This window comes from Gadus morhua, chromosome 16 (genome assembly GCF_902167405.1).
Source record: "Gadus morhua chromosome 16, gadMor3.0, whole genome shotgun sequence".
Classification (NCBI taxonomy): Eukaryota; Metazoa; Chordata; class Actinopteri; order Gadiformes; family Gadidae; genus Gadus; species Gadus morhua.
The window spans coordinates 96,430-111,990 of NC_044063.1; the positions used below are offsets into that span (position 1 = coordinate 96,430).

The 15,561-nt window shown below is 44.1% G+C and overlaps 2 protein-coding genes, 1 long non-coding RNA gene and 2 other non-coding genes across 6 annotated transcripts; 4 read left to right on the forward strand and 1 right to left on the reverse strand.

Moving 5' to 3' along the window:
* Positions 1-1,307: 1,307 nt before the first annotated feature.
* On the forward strand, positions 1,308-5,496 carry tnnc1b (troponin C type 1b (slow)). Its single transcript, XM_030337268.1, has 6 exons — positions 1,308-1,496; positions 2,970-3,000; positions 3,275-3,421; positions 4,107-4,221; positions 4,680-4,816; positions 5,082-5,496. Exons 1-6 carry the CDS (start codon positions 1,473-1,475, stop codon positions 5,111-5,113), a joined length of 486 nt encoding a protein of 161 aa, XP_030193128.1. The 5' UTR covers positions 1,308-1,472; the 3' UTR covers positions 5,114-5,496.
* An 839-nt stretch (positions 5,497-6,335) lies between these two features.
* Positions 6,336-6,423, forward strand: trnay-gua (transfer RNA tyrosine (anticodon GUA)). The gene is given in 2 exon segments: positions 6,336-6,372; positions 6,388-6,423. It is a non-coding gene; the product is annotated as a tRNA-Tyr (tRNA).
* Positions 6,424-6,635: 212 nt separating this feature from the next.
* On the forward strand, positions 6,636-12,714 carry tpk2 (thiamin pyrophosphokinase 2). 2 transcript variants are annotated; one of them, XM_030381767.1, is made up of 8 exons: positions 6,636-6,887; positions 7,472-7,713; positions 7,814-7,877; positions 8,399-8,529; positions 11,075-11,193; positions 11,845-11,977; positions 12,219-12,315; positions 12,440-12,714. In XM_030381767.1, the coding sequence occupies exons 1-8, from the start codon at positions 6,692-6,694 to the stop codon at positions 12,484-12,486; spliced, it is 1,029 nt and encodes a 342-aa protein (XP_030237627.1). In that variant the 5' UTR covers positions 6,636-6,691; the 3' UTR covers positions 12,487-12,714. The 2 variants fall into 2 exon arrangements, with proteins under 2 accessions (XP_030237627.1, XP_030237628.1); XM_030381768.1 differs by having other exon boundaries at positions 6,677-6,701.
* Positions 7,349-15,185, reverse strand: LOC115561625 (uncharacterized). Its single transcript, XR_003979942.1, has 4 exons — positions 14,616-15,185; positions 14,416-14,508; positions 13,658-14,268; positions 7,349-8,526 (listed from the first exon to the last, which is right to left on the reverse strand). It is a non-coding gene; the product is annotated as an uncharacterized LOC115561625 (long non-coding RNA).
* On the forward strand, positions 13,991-14,063 carry trnar-ucg (transfer RNA arginine (anticodon UCG)). The gene has a single exon. It is a non-coding gene; the product is annotated as a tRNA-Arg (tRNA).
* Positions 15,186-15,561: the final 376 nt, after the last annotated feature.

Genomic DNA, 15,561 nt, shown 5'->3' on the forward strand with positions numbered 1-15,561 from the left:
TATACACACACTGATAAAATCATGCACACACAAACACACACACACACACACACACATACACACACACATTAATAAGAGAATACACAACCATTCAAATAAACACACATGCAAACCAGCATAAATAGACAGACATGCACATGCACAAAGACACATTTAAATAACATACATTCATACGTGCATTCCAATAAACACACATGCACACATCCACCTAAATAAACACACAGATACACACATGCACATTCAAATAAGCACGCACACACACACACACACACACACACACACACACACACACACACACACACACACACACACACACACACACACACACACCACCCCCTGAATTGCAACACTATTTCTAGTCAAGGACACATGCCATTTTAGATCTTCACCTCGACTCTATTGTCATAAAACATGTTCTTCTTCTGTGGTTTGCCACTTCTCACAATGACCATCGGCAAACAGTACCTCGGGATTATACTGGGGCCTGATGGACAGACTTTATATGCTTCTAGTGCCTGATTGACAGGGTTTTGTATATGTGTGTGTGTGTGGGGGGGGGGGGGGGGCAGATGTCCACCCTCAGTATGTACGGAATTTAGAAGAGCGTTCCTGTTTATGAGGAAATTGATATGCCTGACCTATTAGCTCCTTTTCCGAGATGCACTTTGGGAAATGTATTTTATTCTATTTGTAGGACTCGGTGATCACAGTTGGAATTGGAAGCCATTTGGTACAGCAGAAGGACCTTCCACTATGTATACATATACCAGCACTTGTCCTTGCAGGCTCTCTCCCTCTCTCTCTCTTCCTGTCTGATTGCTCCTCAATTAGATCCCACTGCAGGTCGTTGCCACCATGACCCCCAGGCCTGGTCGGTTGGCCTGGGGTCATGGTGGCAGCCATCTGCGATGTGATCAAGGCCGATGAAGGTCAGGTCACACAATATCATTGCATCAAAAACAAATTGATAAGGATGGTTATGATGTCCAGTGCTTGCACATCCAACAGGAGAATAAAGGCATAACCAAAAGTAGAGCTTGTTTCCCAGAACCAATGGTGGCTCTTCTATTAGCTAAGTAGGCCGGGACAAACAGACAATGTCTCCAATTTAGGCGCTGCCGCCAATGCGCTGCTATTGTTGGAAAATCACCCTTCTGTCTCTATTTATAGATCTCTCTCTCCCATAAGAACACACACACACACAACCACACACACACACACACACACACACACACACACACACACACACACACACACACACACACACACACACACACACACACACACACACACACACCTCATCAAGTTGGGTGACGTGTGTACGTCAACGGTGGGTTTTGAGTGACCAGAGCCGCCCCCCCCACCCAACAAAAGAGAGAGGCAGGTAGTGCTTCAAGTCTTTGTCTTGTATCTCAGTGAGAGCAGCACTGTGAGTGTGAGTGTGTGGATAAAACAAAGACAGACCAGGAACCATGGATGATGTATATAAGGCAGCGGTGAGTGGACAAGCAGCATTATTATTTAATCATGGTATGATCATTTTATTAATGGATTTATCAATTACATTAAGAAGAAATATATATATGATATATGCTATCATATATAGCAAAAAAATATATATATATTGCTACAATCAACAAGTTACAAGAAGTGAAATTGCAAATTGTGACGTTTTATAAAGGCATTTTTAGAAATGGTATTAACTTGTCTGAGTGGAGTGTGTTTAAGAGGACAGCAGTGGCATGACATTGGGGACAAGGGTATCAGAGCTCAGGGCTCCCTGGCTCTGAGCGCTGCTACGTCATGCGTCTTGGAGACGGGCTGAAATCCAGCCTGTTGCCATTAAGAATAAGAACAGAAACAAGTTTGAAAGCTCTGGATAAAAAAGTTTTGTATATGTGTATACAAAGCTTTGTTTGCGCACATTAGCAAATCTGAATATGAATAGAGACTTTTAGCCATTTTCCATGCCAGCTTGCGTGCTAGGATTTTCGAACGGTATATACACATAGTGTGTTCTAATGGAAGGTCAAGACCAACTGCCTTCACAGTTGTCAGAGATCAAGCTAAGAAGCCCATTACCACTGGACCTCACATGAACATTGGCCAATCCCATAGGAACATTTCAGAAGCATTTCATAGCGCTGTGGTTGCTCATCGCTCCCACAATAACTCTTTGTCTACACACACTTGTTACACAAGTATATTTATTTCTGTCAGCGTATTAAAGGCGAACCGCCACAGCCTAGTTTGGCAGGGTATTGGCTGGACGGTGGAGACGGTCGACCCTTGGTTCTTATCCCCTGGTCCCAGTCCAAGAGATGCCTGCCTCAGCTAGCAAGCATTTCTGACATCTTTCAGCGTGACAACAATAGAACAAAGCGACAGTTGGGACGGTCAGGTAGGACAAACGAGGAGAGGACATGACAGCTGCTGGCCCTAGCCATCGAAAGTGAGGACTGCTACCACAGATCGGACCGGCGGCTGCCAACTACCCTTCCAATACCTCCCCTAACCCCACCAACCCACCCGCCCCCCCCAATAGCCTCCGCTGGCCTACGCATCCAACTGTGGCCCCGTGGGACCAGAATAGCAGGTGAAGAAAGTGCCATGACATTTCAGTCATACGGTGGTTGGGGGGGCTGAGAAGGCCTGGGTGCCTACATGGAGCCGTTGGTCGGGCCAGGGACTGGGTGGTGAGGGTTCAAGGACGAATCGTGAGGAGGGCGGGGGTGCCAGTGGTGTTGGCAAGAACCTGGTGATACGATATGCATCATGGGGTGGGATGCAGTGCGTATAAAAATACACGTATTGTCAGGAGATGACAAGCTTCTGCTTTCCTCACTTTGCATAAATCGAATGCCCTTTTTCGTATGCATCGGAAAATATGGGTTTGTAAGTAGTGTACTTAAAATAATAAAATTATTTGAATATGTCGCAACTAACAATACGTCTTTCTCTTTCTTTAGGTTGAGAACTTGACAGAGGAGCAGAAAAATGGTGAGAATCTTGTTGAGGAATCAACATTAGCTTTAGCATGTAGCAAGTACCACTACTTCTTGTATCGCTATAAAAGCCTAGCGTGAATCCTTATGAGGCTACTACTAATACCAAAGCTGTAAAATCCTACAACCCAATACCAGTGTCTCTACCTCTAGTCTAGCTACATATAGCATGACGATGCTAATTACTAACAACAATATTTGAGACGTTCTTCACATCTTTTTGATTTCCATTACTTCTCAAAGCCGCCCGTGTTTCTGGCCCTCTTTAGAGTTCAAGGCCGCGTTTGATGTCTTCATTCAGGACGCAGAGGATGGCTGCATCAGCACCAAGGAGCTAGGGAAGGTTATGAGGATGCTTGGACAGAACCCCACCCCAGAGGAGCTCCAGGAGATGATCGACGAAGTGGATGAAGATGGTACGTCAGCAGCTAGCCACCGTTGCTAACCTAGCCAGACCGCTAGCTGCCATTGCTCACCTAGCCAAACAACTTGCCATTGTTTCAATCCCAGCCATAGTACAAACAGCAATGGCTAACATAGCCACAAACAGCCATGGCTAACATAGCCACAAACAGCCATGGCTAACATAGCCACAAACAGCCATGGCTAACATAGCCACAAACAGCCATGGCTAACATAGCCACAAACAGCCATGGTTAACATAGCCACAAACAGCCATGGCTAACATAGCCACAAACAGCCATGGCTAACATAGCCACAAACAGCCATGGCTAACATAGCCACATGACTGTCCATCTCTGCTTACTAATAAACCATTTTTAGTCTTTATCGTCCTCCAGCCACATCGCTAACTCAGTCGCACATAGCAAACCTTTTATAAGTTATATATATATGTATAATCTCCCATTCCTGTACAGGTATTCCCCATCAAGATCAATATAGTATTTTTTAGAGCACTCCAGTTCATGCGGAAAAAAATCACGTTCAGAAAACAAAAGCCATCCTCGCTAACCAGTTTAGTTAAACAGTTTCTTACATCAATGGGTTTACCAAGCAGAAATGCAGATGGCAGACATGTTATATTCAGAAGCTCCAGGTGACCCGGTGCATGGTTCTAAGCTATTGGCCATGTTCTTCCAGCCAGTGGAACCGTAGACTTTGACGAGTTCCTGGTGATGATGGTACGCTGCATGAAGGAGGAGAGCAAGGGGAAGTCAGAAGAGGAGCTCGCTGAACTGTTCCGCATGTTCGACAAGTGAGTTTCTCCTCTGAGTATCTCCATTACAAAGTTTCACTTGAAGACACAGTGAAGTGTACGCTCACACTGTAGGCCTGTAGGACGGCAAACAAAGTGTTTGTTGAAGGATAATTTTGTTCCAGTGAGGTATTATTGAGCCAGCTTTGTCATGCTCAACTGAAACCAGCTATGATCATAACTTGCATAATGATGAAAATGGTTGCTAGATAACGAAGATATATATATATTGTAACGTCAAACCCCAACTGCCATAAAATAGCTGTATTCCCTCATTAGTTAAACTGTGCTATCAGGATAATTAACTCATTAGCAAATCCAGGTGGTCGTCTCAAACTAGTGAGAAGGACTTTCACATCCTGGATCTGTCGGCTGGATCCTGGATCACGTCAAGTGGTCCCTAGCAGGTGGGTTAGCAAGCAGTCCCAACCATAAGGGGCGTATGATCCTGTGTTAAGGAACGGAGATGGCTACATCGACCTGGACGAGCTGAAGGCCATGTTGGAGTCCACAGGAGAGTGCATCACAGAGGATGACATCGAGGAGCTGATGAAGGACGGCGACAAGAACAACGATGGCAGAATCGACTACGACGGTATGCAGGGAAGGATCGGGGGCGGGGCTTAAAGGACTTTAAATGACTAGTTACATTACAAAGATTCTGGCAGAAGAAAGACAAGGCATAGGTTCAAAGGGCGTAGGTTTTAGCATACATATTGCGTTTTCCATAAGTCTATAAAACCATGGAGCATTTTCTGCAATAGGCATGATTCTGAATTATTATCATATCCCGTATGATAATATAATTTTAGATTTTTACAAGCAGCATAATGGTTTTTGTTCTTTTATCTTTCTTCCAGAGTTCCTGGAGTTTATGAAGGGTGTAGAATAGAAGATTTCTGAACTACAACATGGATCCATCTTAAAATACCTGAACGACTCCTCAAAGCTCAATGATGTCATTCCCTCTCGTGTTTCCTGTCCTTTGTCTACAAGTTGTTAATTGAATAGGCCTACTTTTACGAATCTTAAATTTCAACTACAAAAACATAGAACCTTCTAAACATTATTATTATGTTTTAAATATGAATGAGATTCGTTTGTTGTGAAGTGAGTCAATTCAAAGTTATTACGCCCATAAAAGGTACATGGCACATTTCTCAAGAAAATGTAAAAATATATTTTCTAAACTTATTTGACCACACATCCACCAAGACGAAAAAATAATACATTATAGCAGAAAACAATGTATTTTCAATAAAGGGATTTTCAGTATTGCTGCTTTGTGTCTTTTCTGTGCGTTTTTTAATCAATTGTAATGTAAAACAATATACATATTATTGCTTGTTGAATTATTATTATTATTATTATTATATTATATTTGGTCGACATATTTGGCTGTCGCCTTGCATGGTTGACTCTGCCGTCGGTGTGTCAATGTGTGTTAACCGATGTAAGTCGCTTTGGATAAAAGCGTCTGCTAAATGCCCTAATTGTAATTGTAATTGACACATGAACAATTACTGAGTGCTCATGACATGACTTAACAGGTAAGCATATGTTTGTGTGTGGTACATACATTGTTCAGTTGAAATTATTGGCAAAAAGTTTTAGTATGGTTATTCTTTAACACAGTTATTACACAGTTAATAGCCCCCACAAAGGCTTAATGTGGACTTCATTGTAGATTTGTTTTTAGTTTTGGGGTGTGAAACCAACCTCGTGAACACTATTATGAATTGAACTCAATTGCAACATATTGTCGTTTTCCTACATATTTATGATAGATAATGTTAGCAACATGAACTACATTGATAGAGCTCCGGTCACCTTTTCCAATTTGTTACGGAAAGGACAACCGCGCCCCCTGGTGGCTGCTGCTGCTGTCGCCGCTACTAATACAAATTCCATCCCAACAGTGTGTTTCAAATTGAAAATAATCCAGCACTATTTTAAATGAGGGGTGTTTAGGACGGTTCGATGCTGTTTTAAATACTAAATTGTATTTTCTACAAAACCTTCAAACAATATCATACACGACCAGCGTTTTTGTTTTTCTAATTAATGTGGTTCAGGGTGAAAACATAAACGGGAAAACAGCTACCGTAAATCGACCTTCGATAGCTCAGTTGGTAGAGCGGAGGACTGTAGTGGCTTACGTCTGGAATCCTTAGGTCGCTGGTTCAAATCCGGCTCGAAGGACTTTTTAAATACCTTCCTTACTAAATAACGGTAAAATAACGTATACGGATGTCGGTACTATTTTTTTTATATTTAGCATTGTTATAGAGTCGCTTATTATTACGGTATTTATTTACACACATCAATATATCTATATTGTTATATATATATATATACACAATACACAGAGAGAGCTACACGGGGAAGCTGTAAATGACCAGTTCACGGTCTTGAACACAGCCTCGCTACACCATTGGTCGGGAGAATACGGAAGTCTTCTCATGTACCGATGCGTTCGGGTAAAATAGTGAATGTATATTCTAGATTTATAGGGGTCAAATATCATAAACTACATAGGCCCTACTTGCTGTCATCTATTGTTCGTCGCTTACGAGTAGTGTCTTTACAAGCAGTCGAAATGGCCACTGTCTGGTCAGAGAAAATGCTACAATTGCTCCGTAAAATGAATAACTTCCATTCACCAGGTACACTGTCGAACGTGATTTGCGTTTTGTATAGGACTTGCCCACTTGTATTCTTTCTTGTTTAGTGTTGAGATGTCGACTATTTAGTCCGCTTGTACACCAATCAATGTCTCGTACACCCATCAATGTTGAAGGCTATTAAACAAACATAATGAAAGGCGCTCCAGTGTAACTGCGTTGCTCTATGCTTTATTTAGTTCCGTTGGTTTGATTGGTTCGTCAATCAACCAATTGTGTGTCTACTGACTTCAGACGATTGTTTGCAGCGCCTAATGTTCTTTTGGCAAATTATCGAATTAACATATTTAGAAATTAGACACGCCTAACCCAGATGGGTTCTTTTGAGATTATTAATGTGGACATTGTCCTACTGATTACAAAACAGTTTACAATATGTCTTTATTTGGTTTGCATCTGTTTGATTTGCGCATAGAATAAATACATAGATTGAACATGCATACTTGAGGTTTTTATGCTTTTATTTCCACTATTTTGTACCATGCTGGTATACTGTGGTTATTTCATTGTCTTGATTGTAAATAATGGGCGATAAATCAGCTAATTACTAGTCCCGGTCCTGCCAGGGTCCTGCCGCGCCAGATGTCTGCGCTTCATGGTGGCGGACCAACAGGTCGGTTGGATCCTCCCTCAAATGGCCGCCATTTTGAGGAACTTCCCAGACGTCTTCGATCCGCCCAGCGACGGCGCCCTTTCCCTCAGCTCGAGGCTGGACACTCACTCCAAGAGGTCAGAGGAAGTCGACCGCGTCCTGCAGAGCCTGAGACGCAGCGACGCGCTGACATGTTTGAAGGGATGGAGGGATGAGGTGAGCGACTAACTAGACACGCTTCCTCCACAGCCTCATGCAATCATATTGACGCAGTTATGGAGGCATTCAACATAACTTAATGTCTAACCCCCGTCAGAGGTATGACGTCATGGCCAGATACTGCGACGCCCCACTGATGTCTATGGAGCGATCAGCAACCAGTAAGTCCAGTTGAAATTTGAACAATTAGACTCCTGAGAAAGTTTAGAACGGGCAGGGCAGTGTGTAGATGAGGTGATGGTGATCATCTACCCTGATCCCAGCCCAGCGTTATCCAGTCTGAGCCTGCTGGGGTTCTGAGCTGGGTTCTGATCCCGGCCCTGGTTCTGAGCTGGGTTCTGATCCCAGCCCTGGTTCTGATCCCAGCGCTGGTTCTGAGCTGGGTTCTGATCCCGGCCCTGGTTCTGATCCCAGCCCCGGTTCTGAGCTGGGTTCTGATCCCAGCCCTGGTTCTGATCCCAGCCCTGGTTCTGAGCTGGGTTCTGATCCCGGCCCTGGTTCTGATCCCAGCCCTGGTTCTGAGCTGGGTTCTGATCCCGGCCCTGGTTCTGATCCCGGCCCTGGTTCTGATCCCGGCCCTGGTTCTGATCCCGGCCCTGGTTCTGATCCCGGCCCTGGTTCTGATCCCGGCTCTGGTTCTGATCCCGGCCCTGGTTCTGATCCCGGCCCTGGTTCTGAGCAGGCCTGTTTGGGGTGAGGAGGTACGGCGTCCACATCAACGGGTTCTGCCGGAGCGCCGACGGGGGGCTCAGGATGTGGCTGGCCCGCCGCTCCGCCACCAAGCAGACGTACGCCGGCCGCCTGGACAACCTGGTGAGTGAGGCTAGGGTTAGGGTTAGGGTTAGCTAATGGCGCGTTTCCACTGCAGGGTGCGTTACGGTTTGGTTCCCAAAGGTGCGGTACGGATTGCGTTTCCACCGCCAAAATTGGCCGTGACCCGGACTGAGCCGTACTCGTTTTTTCCTCGTCTTCAGTACTCCTCCGTTGGGGTACTGAGACGCCTGAAAGGGTGCCGGAAAATTCGAGCTACACACCCCCTCCGTTGATTGGTCGAAAGAATCGTCACTTCCGGGCGACGTGGGGATAAAAACAAACAAACAGTAGCCACGAGGTATTATTCTTTACAATGAACATGTCGCGTAAAACGCTTGCTTGGGCGAACAAGGAGGTGGAGACGTTCCTCTGCATTCTTGGGGAGGAAGACGTTGTTTACGATGTTTACGTAGCTGCCGCGGCGATCGACATCCGGCCTACCATAAAGGGTACTGTCGGCGGTGGAAACGCGACCTCGGAACTGAGCTGGGCCCCGTTTCCCGAAAGCGTCGTTAGCCTAAGTGGATCGTGAAGTGCGTCGAAAGGGCATCGTAGAGTTTTCACCGCGTTTCCCGAAAGCATCGTGGGGAACGAACGTCTTGAAAACGCTCGTAGCTAACGAGTACTCCAGGGGTGCTCGTAGGTACTCGTAGGACTCTAAGAGAATCGTCAGCTATAGCCTCAGTGGCGACACCATCGGACATTCCGTCTATTGGATGCGTTTTAGTAAAACGCATTGCGCCTTTATGTTCTTAGTTTGGTAATTAATAAAGATTATTAATTAATTTATTAATAAAGATGTTAAAATGGCCAAAATAAAACGGGACAGTCCAGAAAATGTTTGCGCAGGCAGGGCACTCAAAATGTGTGAGAGAAAGTGGGGGGATTTGTGCAGACTGACATAGGCTACTCATAAAACGTAGCATAAAATAATGTACAAAATAAAATACAATTAAAAAAATTAAAAATAAAGAAATAAAATAAATTATAAAAAACAAGCAAAGGAGCAGGCAAAAGGCTGGGATATGGTGGGGATTGGTCACGTTGACGGGAATGTTTAGTGACATGTGGGAGGGTGGAGGGGGTTAAAAAAAAGTCTCAATCACTCTTCGACGCGCATGAAAACCAGCCGCGTAGTTATGAGGGAGGCCGTCCTCACACCGATCTTCCTCGTCGTCATCGTCCTCAGCGTCCTCCGGTTCAAGCAATGCCACCCCAGCCTTAGCTGCAATGTTGTGCAACATAGCCGTCACACATATCACGGCGCATGACTTGGCCGGCGAAAACTGGAGCCCTCCGCCTGACTTGTGAAGGCATCTAAAGCGCAACTTCCACCTCCCGATCGTGCGCTCAACGATGCACCGGGCCAGACGGTGGGCTTCGTTGTATTCCTCATCAATACATACCTTACCCTATTTCCGGAGGGGCTTTTATAGCCAATCAAATTATCAATCAAGGAAACCCTTATGCGGAATCAGATTAAGTCGGCTCTCTTTGCTGCGCAAAGCATGTTTCAGAAATCAGCCCATTAAGATAAATGTAGTTGTCACACAAGCTATTTTTAATTTTTTGTCATATGGAATTATTTCAGGGGGGAAAATGCCGTGAAACGCACAGTGCATTCAGGATTAGGACTGATATATGTCGGTTTAAGCCTAATCAATTGTGTTTTAATGTCTTTAGCATTCATATAATTGCAGTCTATTTTTTTCGTAGGCTACTCTGCTGTTGTCCTTGATGGGGATATATTTTAACCCTTTTTAACACAATTTTCCTGCGACATTCCTGCGTCTCCCCCTCCTACAGAGCCCATTTAAGCACCGTGTCAGTAGACAGTTACAATCCTACGACGTCGTGAGTGCAGCGAATGCGCGTTCACGTTAAGAGGAGTTTCGGGAAACGCTCCAAAGAAATTATCGATGGATCGCAAGATCCATCGGGAGAATGATCGTACGAGCGAAGATCCATCGTTATCGGGAAACGGGGCCCAGGGCTATACCGCCCCCTCCCTACCGGACTGAGGCGAACCGAACCGTACCGCACCCTGCAGTGGAAACGCAGCATAACCCTAACCCTAACCCAACCTGGTGAGTGAGGCCCGCTAGAAGGATCCTATAGATAACACATATGTTATATAGGCCTTTTATGCATCAAAATAAGCTCTTTGTATTCATTTATATTTATTTGTTTTCACTGATAAGGAGGTTCATGACTGCTGCTTGTATAGTTGATGGGCGTACGATCATTAAACTTGCAACTAGCTGTTAGTATTAGTAGTACTGTGTCAGTACGACGGTCAATGTTAGTATTAGTAGTACTGTGTCAGTACGACGGTCAATGTTAGTATTAGTAGTACTGTGTCAGTACGACGGTCAATGTTAGTATTAGTAGTACTGTGTCAGTACGATGGTCATTGCAAAGCGTTTTCCTGCATATGCATCAACACTAGCTAAGCTTTTCCAGGTCTGTCATTGGATAAAGAGAAGGATTCCAATAAGACACGGTATGAAGGAGGAGGTTAAAGCCCCGCTGCGCCTCTCCTCAGGCGGCCGGCGGCCTGGCTGCAGGGATGGGCATCGGAGACACCGCGCTAAAGGAGTGTGAAGAGGAGGCCTGCATCCCAGCAGCCATCGCTGTGAAGGCTAGATCGGTCACCACGGTGAGGTGAGTGGTCATGTACTGGTCCAATCAGGTACCATCGCTGTAGGTCATGTGTTCGTCAAGTACTGGTCCAATCAGGTACCATCGCTATAGGCCATGTGTTCGTCAAGTACTGGTCCAATCAGGTACCATCGCTATAGGCCATGTGTTCGTCAAGTACTGGTCCAATCAGGTACCATCGCTATAGGCCATGTGTTCGTCAAGTACTGGTCCAATCAGGTACCATCGCTGTAGGCCATGTGTTCGTCATGTTCTGGTCCAATAGGGTACCGTTCGTCTAAGCACAAGGGGGCTGACCTCCAGTCTGCATAAGGTATGCAGACTGGAATTTCATTGAATATCTGGCTATTAATGAGGAATGTATTTTCAGACTTGACCACTGCACACTCATTGTAAATCTAAATTGCACGTCAAAATGTACATATTAAACTATTTGTCATTGGGTATTGGATCACTAGTGTGTGTAATAAATTCTTTAAAAATAGCATTTTGACACGTATCATCAATATGTCATGTCATAATGCTATTCGTTAACCCATTTATTTACATAAATTATCTATAAGGGCACATATTAAGAAGAGCTCTTTGGAATCAAATGACAACATTGAGTTTGCTTCATGAGTTGATGAATGACAAAACCTTGTGCGTTTGAAGCTACACCTACGAGGAAGAGGAAGGAATTTTTCCAGAGAGCCAGTTTGTCTTCGACCTCGAACTTCCTGCTGATTTCCAGCCCAGAGTTGGGGACGGAGAAGTGCAGGAATTCTACTTTCTGCCGATGGATAAGGTGGGTAATAAAAAATGAGTCAGCGTCCTTGCAATTTTTTTTTTTTATGTTACTATTTTAGCATACGCTTTTATCCAAAATGACTTGCAGTAAGGGGTTTGGTAGCTTTCTCTCATGGCTTCAGGTAGGTGGTGGAAATGGAGAAACACACCAAGTACCTCCAGCTGGAAGTCCAAACCCCATCATGCCTCATGTTATATTATCGTATTACTTTGGAGCATCACTAAAGGTCTGTCTTCAGGTGAAAGAGATGCTGGTCGGTGGAGACTTCAAACCAAACTGTGCCATGGTGGTGCTGGACTTTCTCATAAGACACTCCTGTATAGAGCCAGATACAGGTAGGACCTCCCCATCCAGGCCTGGGGTGCATTAGTCCCTCAAAGTTTGGGAACCACTGTCCATCAGATTTTCAAGAGTTGAAGGCAACTTTTTAATGACCTTTTTTAATGTCTTCTTTTGCAGAGCCTTACTATCAGGAGTTTGTGACGGGGCTTCATCAAACCTTATAGGATTAAGATCTTGAACACCATATACTCTTGATGCTGTCAAATATATTTCACCCTGTCCTGAATACAAAACATTTATTTTAACCCATTACTCCTAAGTAAATACTGTGAAATAAATATTTTTGTCCTTTCTTTTAAATTATATATAACCTTGTGACCTTTGCTTGAAGTCTCCATTACAGTTGACTCAATATTTCCAAATCTTCAATGAAGGGGAAGAAATCAAACGGACCACATGTGTGTATAAGACTTTTCCTGACTGTCTTTGGAAGCTGGACAAAAAAAGAACAGCTTGCTAGTTTCTGGATTTTGTATTTAGGCGAAGTTGATGCTTTAAAGATTTTCAACATTTAAGTTTTTAACCATTTAAGCAGTGTGCAAAATATGTGCAATTAATACAGAAGGGCATGGCAGCGTCATTTCCAAAGAGATTAAAGTGCATGAAAGATATTCTCAAAGGAAAGGTCTAAAACGAAAAGTTCAAGACGTAAACATACAGTGAACAAACAGGCAGTGGTTTATTGAAATCACTGCCAATCTGAATACACTATCCAATGTTTATAGAGCTGTAATATTTAAACCTAAATGTAAAATATCCCGGTCATTATGTTTGAGCCAAGTCAGCCATTAGTCAACTAGAACCAGGCAAACCAATGAATTACATGAAAAGGTTATAGAAAAAACACAGAATCTGTTAGTCTCATTATCCAGAGTATGCACTTATATATATATTTATGGTTTAAGTCAAATAAAAACATTAAGCTTTTATCTATGTCATACATATGTTGAATCTATGTCATACATATGTTGAAAGTCAACGATAAACAAACTTTTTTTTTAATGAATTATAACTCAAATAGGACCAATTAATCGGACTGTACTCCCTGCTGCTATCCCGACCATTGAGTTATATAGTAGACACTTAGGGTTATATTTCATAGATACACTTCGGGTTATATATATATATAGGCTATACAAAGGCACTAGACACGGGTCGTCGTTAAGGTGCTGGTAGGGGCCCAGTGATCGAACCCACTATTGATAATGTGTTGAAGTGAATGGGGAGGCCGGACTGCCCTCGAACCACCGGGACACTGCACCAGATTATCCTGCCCCCCACCCCGCTCCACCAGGAGTTGCCAGAGTGAACCCGGGTCCCGCGTCCGTCACCTACCTGCTTCCTCTTGGCCAGCTCCCGTCGGGTGTGGTCGTCGTTGTGCAGGTCCTTCTTGTTGCCGACCAGGATGATGGGAACGTTGGGGCAGAAGTGTTTCACCTCTGGGGTCCACTTCTCAGGGATGTTCTCTGAGAGCCGACCGGAAGGTACGCAACGACAGTTAGCCAATAGTTAGGATTTACAGCATTATTTACATTTGGCCATTTAGCCGGCATTTCTATCCACAGTGTATTAAGTGCTGCCGAGAACAATCGAAACAAAAGCAAAATCGAAGCAAGTAATCAATCACCACTCAAATCATAAAGGAACAAACAGTGCAGTAATCTATATGACCGCGTGGCCTAATGGATAAGGCGTCTGACTTCGAATCAGAAGATTGAGGGTTCGAGTCCCTTCGTGGTCGCATTTTACAAATTTCTAGATTTGGATAACTAAAAACATTTTCAATAATAGATAGGCAACACAAGGTGTATTTTGGATTCATAACCCAAGCTGTCCAGGCTATCGATGGAGAAGCACATGAGAATGACGTCTGTGTCTTGGTAGGCCAGGGGCCTCACGCGATCATAGTCCTCCTGGCCAACTGTGTCCCACAGAGCGAGCTCCACCTGAAATAAACACACAACGGCTATGGCTAAGTTGTAGGTAGAAGTGGCTAGGGGCCGGTTCTTACCACGATGTCTACTGTCTATCTGCAGAAAAATGCGCAAAAAATAAAAATGAAATCTGCAGTACTTATGCGTAGACCACCTCACCTGCTTAGAGTCCACTTCGAAAACACCGACCCAGCCTTCAAACACGGTGGGCACGTACACCTCCGGGAACAGCTTTTTAAGGATAGCCGCCATCTGGCAGACAACACCAAGTCGCACTTTTTATTGTGTACATTAAAGGGCTTCCTCACCTTTTGTTTTTAAAAGGGGCTTTAAAGTATTGTTATTTTTCTCAGCATTACCTTTTCAACGCCACACAAGAAGTTCGCCTGCCGTGTGCGCACAGACTGAGCTGAACGACTGAGATATAGGGAAATAATCATTGTTTAAGGGCATAGACTTCACGATCTATAGAAAATGAAAATGAAGAGTTATTTCCACGAGTTGTGCCCTTCCTCCAGGCAGGTCTCTGTCGATCTGCAGCCAGGAGGACGTGTTTACAAATCTACTAAAGTAATACATCATCATGGCAAAAGGCTCCAGGGAGGCTCGTAGTAAAGGCTGATCTTTATGCGGTCCTCCTACTCTATTAGTGGGTTAGTTGTCGAGTTCATGCTGTGTGAGTCTCTTCGGGGGCTCGTTGTCTCCGGGTCGAGCCTCTCCCGTCCCTGGGAAACCTTAGCTCGCGTTAGCTCATCTGCTTAGGTCTTCAGGTCAGCCGTTGTAAACCATTCAACTCCGTTTATGACAATTCCTGCTTTTATTCCGTCCGTCAAAAGTCGTTGTTTGGGCTTTGAACAGAGCAAGGATGCTTTAGGAAAGTGTTTTGTTTTCCTACCATTCTTCTCTTCTTTTCCTGCCCGACCCTCGCTCCGCCCCCCGTCACTGTCACATTAATTGAGACCAACCCTCTCAATTAAGACACGGCCAATCAAAAATAGGAGCTGGCAAAGGAACTTCTAACAAAGTAAACGGTAATTCACGGTTGCGCATGGAATAGCTTGTTTATTTTATTACAATACAAAGAACTGGATCATTAAGGTAAACAACGACCTGCCCTACAAAACGCTTTTTTTTTTGTTTTTGAATGACGGTCAATGGGCTATTGGCTTTGCATTGATTAGACTGATATCTAACATCTGTATTTCAGTTGATACGTTAATTAAACAAGTTTTGTTTGCGTTAGTACCATGACTTTATACATCTATTGCCAAGTATTCTCTGACACGGTCGAGTTAAATAGCCCAA

Bases quoted from the DNA above. Each gene is read 5' to 3' on its own strand.
- tnnc1b (XM_030337268.1), top strand. From the start codon at position 1,473: ATGGATGATGTATATAAGGCAGCG. The intron at 1,497-2,969 runs GTGAGTGGACAA...CTCTTTCTTTAG, and splicing joins ATGATGTATATAAGGCAGCG to GTTGAGAACTTGACAGAGGA. The intron at 4,817-5,081 runs GTATGCAGGGAA...TCTTTCTTCCAG, and splicing joins TGGCAGAATCGACTACGACG to AGTTCCTGGAGTTTATGAAG.
- tpk2 (XM_030381767.1), top strand. From the start codon at position 6,692: ATGCGTTCGGGTAAAATAGTGAATGTATATTCTAGATTTATAGGGGTC. The intron at 7,714-7,813 runs GTGAGCGACTAA...AACCCCCGTCAG, and splicing joins TGAAGGGATGGAGGGATGAG to AGGTATGACGTCATGGCCAG. The intron at 8,530-11,074 runs GTGAGTGAGGCT...GCCTCTCCTCAG, and splicing joins CCGGCCGCCTGGACAACCTG to GCGGCCGGCGGCCTGGCTGC.